A 6,111-nucleotide genomic window follows, 5' to 3' on the forward strand; every position below is an offset into this window, starting at 1 on the left:
CTCAGTAAGTTGTTGAGACTCCAACCTATACAAAGATCATAAAATAATATTTTTTAAATAATATTATTTAATGAATTTAAAATTTTAATTAGAAATTTGGAATATTTTAAGTTTTAATTTTAACCTGTTGTGCTTCTTGTTGTGTATTTTTTCAAATAAATTCTAGTTGCACTCGCATCCTGAGGAGTTACATGTTTGACTGAGGATTTGAATGGAAATATTTCATAGATGGGGTACTTTGGCACCATAGAGAGTCCACGATGCATCTACAACAAAATTACAAATAAGATAAGCATAAGAAAAGAAGCCATGCATGCATGCATGCGAGACAATCATATGCCTTACTCTATAGACACCAAGACGAGTAGGACAATGGACTCAGACCCAACCACGAACCCAACGAAGCCATGCGTCTGGCACTTCTAGTGCCCATCACCCCATAGCCCATACATATACATATCACCAATTAAGGGTCAAATAGACTGCTCAATACTAACAAAATTTGCTAAGTTAAGACCAAAAACATACAAGTGAACGCTGCGAGAACCTGAAGACGACCATAACCGCCTGCTCCCTAGAATTCCCCTCTCACACCAGATCCTTAGGAGCATGAGTTCACAAACTACCTTACTCAACGACCCGAATAGAATTATTACCACACCAAGTGTCCTTAAACCTCTGTCGCCTTCGAGCTAGGGAATTAAACATTGCATGCGTACCACCACCACTCCAAGTGTTGCATGCATGCAAAGGGTAGTCAGAACAACCATTAGGATTCATATTAATCGTTGGGCTAGGACAAGCCCACTAGGTCCAACTTGCACCTTGATCGAGGAAAAACAATTAAAAAATATTTGAACACAAAACGACCTCACATTTCTTTTTCAAACTCATGTAAACTTACTTTAACAAAGCGAACAATAATAATATAAGAAATACCTATTAATATAAAAATAACTCAATCACATTCCTATAATGAATATGTGTAACCTTTGGCACTTTTATTTCTACCAATAGAACCTCTTTCGAATTTTTTTTATTTTATTTAATATAACATTGGTAATTTTGGCCGAAATAATTCTTAAAGTTATTAAAATTTCTTATTATTATTCGGTTTTGCCTTTCACTAGGTATTAGTTTGTCTTTGACCAAAAATTTATGATGTTTATGCATAGTTTAACATTAGGAATTCAATTTTTCTTCTTTTTTATTATTATTTAAATTAATTTATTTGTAAGGTGATTGGTTGAGGTTTTATTATGGGTTGTTTAGTAATTTCTATTTCTATTGGTTACTAATTTTTTGTTTTTAGTTTTATTTCATTTTTATTTAACTTTTTTTTTTTTTTTTTTTCTTTAATTATAATTTTTCACAATCAATTTAAAATGACTCATTATTATATTAAAACATATTTTAATAGATTTAATTAATAAAAATTATATATATTAATAAAAATACAGACATAAATATATGTATGTTAATATAAACAATATTAGTTAATCATATTTCTTATTTTTTGGTGATACCATTCAACAATACAATATTTTATTATATTTTTTATAAAAAAATTAATAAAAATTAATGATAATTAATGAGTGGAAAAAATAATAATGTTACCAAAAAATTATATAATTATTATTTGACAATTTATACCATTAAAAAATAGTGCAATTATATAAATTAAAATGTTGGTAAATACAGATAGGCATCAATTCATAATATGCATCAAAACACTAACTACATGATATTTCTAGTGTTACTAAAATTAGAAAAAAAAATCATAAAGCTAATTAAATTATAACTTTATTTTAAATTATTATCATTATTATTAATTATAAAAAAAATTAAGATATAACTCAAATATTTATATATTTAAAAAAACATAAAACAAGATTCTTAATCATGACTATATTTTTTTCATGGAGATTTTTAATTTGTAAATAGACTTTGTTATAATACTATGTGTCAATACCATGATTTATCAATACCACATGCTCAAAAAACTATAACTCACTTCGTATGAAACTTGTTAAAGTAACATTTTTTTTAATTAATCAATTTAATATAAAGAGAAAAGTAAAGTATAACTATTTTGGAGATAAATATCAAGCTTTGATTTGTGTACACTGTTATGAATATTCTAAAATATTTAGTGAAAATTAGGTTTCTATTATCCACCTAATAATTTTTATAATTAAATTAAAATTCTAAAAAATTTACTCCAAAATAAACACATATATCTGTAAATCTAATTATAAAATCATTACCACATAATTTTTAAATTTCTATAAAGTATAAATAATAAATTTAGTATAAAAAAATATTATTTGAGATTACAATCTAATGATATTCATTTATCAAAAATATTACATTTACTACTTAAATATAACATCAGTTTCTAATCATTGAAAAATATATTTTTATTTAATAAAACTATTAAGTCAAGATGTTAAATATTATATTTTAAATATAAATATTTGATATGGTTGAAAAGATTTTTCAACCATAATGTATTTTCGTATGCCTTCTCCAACATTTTAAATACAAACTGATCCATATGAATATACATATATATATATATATACTTACTTTCTGGTTGGGTTATTTTTATAATTTTCATTTTTTAGTAATTGGTGTTTTTTTTTTATATTTTTTATATTTTTTATTTAAATTTTATTTAAATATCTTATATTTTTCATTTGTTATTTTTTTATATTTTTCATTTAAATTTTGTTTAAATATCATTTAATATTTTATATATTTTTCATTTAAATTTTGTTTAAATATCATTTAATTTCTAGATATTTATTTTTATTTTTATAAACTGAAAGACATTGTCAAATTTCAAGTCAAACGCCCTTTTGATTGACAACCCAAAGTATACACAAGCTGGTGTGGAATGGTGTCGGGACTAACGTTGGATTAGATTAATATCGGGTGAATGTATGCGAGTCTGGCATTTTTTAATTTGATTGAGGTGCAATCTCAATTAAATTATACGACGTTACATTTGTTTAATATTGGCGTGATTGTATGAGCATGACATTTTTTATTCATTCCGTTGAGATCTACTTTCAATTCATTCCATTGAGATTTAATATCAATTAAATTATGTAACGTTGGATCTCTTTGAAATTTCGCATGATTTTATGAGAATGACATATATAATTCTTTATTTTTTTCCAGAGGAATTTTGTTGAATTCTCATGACATGGGTGGATTCTCTAAACATAATTTTTTCACATTCACAAATAACTTTGAATAACAAATCTCGTAACCCATTAAACTTTACTTATATGACTTTGAATAACAAATCTCCTAAAAAAATCCTTACAATTCTGAACAATTACATCTATGTAACTTAGCAATAAATATAATTTCCATGGAAGAACTTGACCTAAAATCACTACAATGGTTTTTAATGGAATTTGAGAAAACAGAGGTAAAATCATACATTCTACTATGAAGAAGCGATATTTCTCTCAAAAATCGGCTCTGTTATTCTTCCCCATTATTCAAATCTTATGAAAATGCGCAGAAGTAAAGTTCTTATTCATTGATTACGCGGCAGTTCTTCCTTACTTCACCAGTCAGAAAAGTTTCAGGCTTCACTATATTTCCCATCTTCACCATTGAGTCCGCGAACTGCTTGGCAAACTCCAGAGCGTCAGTAGCATAATCTTTGACAATATGCGCCGTTAGTACGCTCCCCAAGCCACCTGAAAACATAACCTGGTCAGAGTTGAGGAGCCCTTCCCCATTAACTAAGTTGACGTAATATGAATTGTCGAACAACGTTGGAGTTGCATGATCCAAGGGCGATATGTTGTCATCGCCACCAGATGGAGGGCAAACTGCTCTCAGTCCAGATGCATAAAGTTCATTGCCTTCACTCCCGCCATTATAAATCCTTTGCCTAAAATTTGTGCATCGAGCTTGTCCAATTGTGTGCCCACCTGCGCAAGGAGAAACTCTAAAAGATTTTAACAAAAGTTTATCTTCACAAAAATCTGTTAAAATTTTGTAGATCGCAGATTCCGAAAATATCTCGGAGATTATGACCATCGATAAAGAAGGCAAACAATTAAACCCTGTTTTAACTGTAAGAAATATTCTGAGAATCTAAAATAGACATAAAAATAAATGCCCACAAAAATCAATATCAAAAAATGCTCCAGAGTTGCTATTCACTGACCAGCAAGTGCCACCATATCTGTGGCTGTGAGGCCTTGTAATAAAAACTTTTCAATGAGAGTCTGGATGTTTGAATTGGGCGTGGGAATGTTGTTGTTTGCCTCGCTCAAACTAGCGCTTCTTGAGTCCTTTCTTCCCAATGGGACGCCCCAGTCTGGGCCTCCGGCCTGGCAAGTAACAAAGAAGAGACTTAAAAGAGGGATTTAGGAATTTTATATCAATAAAATTTGATTAAGATATTTTTAACCTTTTGTAGAGGATGTTTTTAGATGAATTTTATATGAATAGAATTTGATTAAGATTCTTTCCTACATTTTGTAAACGAATTTTAGATCAAATTTTGTATAGAATTTTTAATTTTGTTTGTTGTTTTTTTGGATATTCCACTTATTCTTGTTATTATTTTTAGTTTTGGTCTTTGATGATAAGTGAAATGTCCACAAAAAAAAGCAAACAATATTAAAATTTTTATAATTTTTCCAATATAAATAATTATAAAAATCTTTACTCGTTAATTTCTTACCTATTAAAAATCACGTCAAATAATTAATTTAAATACATTATATTAGAAACTAATAAAAAAAATTGATTCAAATAATATTAATCACAATATTTTCAAAATATATAATTAAATCTCAGAGAAAAATTAAATAATTGATTTAACTAATATTGTTCCCCTTTCAAAATATTCTCAAAATATACAATTCCATTAAGTAACCTATGAAACAAATGTATGACATACCAGCACAACTGCATCTCTAGCAGCCAGGGTAAGTATATCAGCGCAAGACACGATACCGGGGCACACAGCCTCTAGCCTAGCCTTAATGGCATCTATAACTTCATATCCTTTCAGCGAATTTACATTTGGGCTCGCTGTTTTCTCCCCTATAAAGGTGGGCGTGTCATCCAGCAGCACAGACGCATCGCATCCCTACATTAATTCCAAATATTATAGGAATGACTAAAAATATTAAATTTTAGAGCAGAAGTAAGCCAGTAAAAACTGTGTAATCAAAATTTTGTTTATGTTACAAGGTTTTCTTGGGACAAAATCGGATTTTGAATTTATACTGATTGCAGATTTTAAAAATATTTCAGAATTTAATTGATACTAAAAATGTCAAAAAATTGGCTCATCACGTTTTCCCATCAGGTAAACAGAATGTATAATAGTCTTATAATAAATAGATAAGTGGAATAATAAATAGATAAGAAGAGTGAAGCATTTTTATGTTGATTGCAAATTCGGAAATATCTTAAAATCTGACATTCAAGAAAAAAGTTAATTATTTAATCAATTTAGGAACAATCACATTCTAAGATATTCCTAAAATCTACACACTATATAAAAAATAGAATATACATCCTAAATATTATAACAATGGGATGCAAAACTTTGGTGACACAATTTTAATCCAAAAGCAATAAAAACATATGATTTTGAATTGTGAAAATTAAAATAAAGTACCTGCACAAAGCAATCGTGAAAATGGAGACGAATTATGTAGGCTGCCACACGAGCTTCTTTCGCCGTCGCTAAATGCATTTCTGAACTTACAATGGGAACTACAAAGGGGCATGACTTCTCGTAATAATCTTCAGACAACAACGCAGCTGCAAGCTCTGCATGAAGTGCCGGAATGGATGAGAAAGCCACAAGCAAAATAGTTAAGAATATCTGATGTTTGTCCATTTCTCACTATCGAATGTACGCCCTATGAGAAAATATTGGAAATCGACCGCTCTGCTACTTGTTTTACGCTGAAGTTGACTGCTGGGTTTCTACGATCCGGTCATTTAATAGGGACGCATAATATCTTGCAGGGTCGATAAGTCTTCAATTACCTAAATTAGAGATTGCATCTGTGAATTTCTTTAAACTGATCACCAACACAACCAAATTCATAGAATCAA

General features: G+C 28.8%; 1 protein-coding gene across 1 annotated transcript; it reads right to left on the reverse strand.

Moving 5' to 3' along the window:
* Positions 1 to 3,514: 3,514 nt before the first annotated feature.
* LOC149223456 (peroxidase 4-like) lies at positions 3,515 to 5,890 on the reverse strand. Its single transcript, XM_089387916.1, has 4 exons — positions 5,666 to 5,890; positions 4,937 to 5,128; positions 4,196 to 4,361; positions 3,515 to 3,956 (listed from the first exon to the last, which is right to left on the reverse strand). Exons 1-4 carry the CDS (start codon positions 5,888 to 5,890, stop codon positions 3,550 to 3,552), a joined length of 990 nt encoding a protein of 329 aa, XP_089244042.1. The 3' UTR covers positions 3,515 to 3,549.
* Positions 5,891 to 6,111: the final 221 nt, after the last annotated feature.

Source organism: Pinus tabuliformis, chromosome Q (assembly GCF_031772625.1).
Source record: "Pinus tabuliformis cultivar Carrire ecotype Pingquan chromosome Q, CPIR1, whole genome shotgun sequence".
In the NCBI taxonomy this organism is placed as follows: domain Eukaryota; kingdom Viridiplantae; phylum Streptophyta; class Pinopsida; order Pinales; family Pinaceae; genus Pinus; species Pinus tabuliformis.

Excerpts from the sequence above, each read along its gene's own strand:
- LOC149223456 (XM_089387916.1), bottom strand. The coding sequence starts at position 5,890 with ATGGACAAACATCAGATATTCTTAACTATTTTGCTTGTGGCTTTCTCA. Across the intron at positions 5,129-5,665 it reads TTCACGATTGCTTTGTGCAG|GGATGCGATGCGTCTGTGCT; the intron begins GTACTTTATTTT and ends GAATTAATGTAG. Across the intron at positions 4,362-4,936 it reads CTAGAGATGCAGTTGTGCTG|GCCGGAGGCCCAGACTGGGG; the intron begins GTATGTCATACA and ends GTTACTTGCCAG.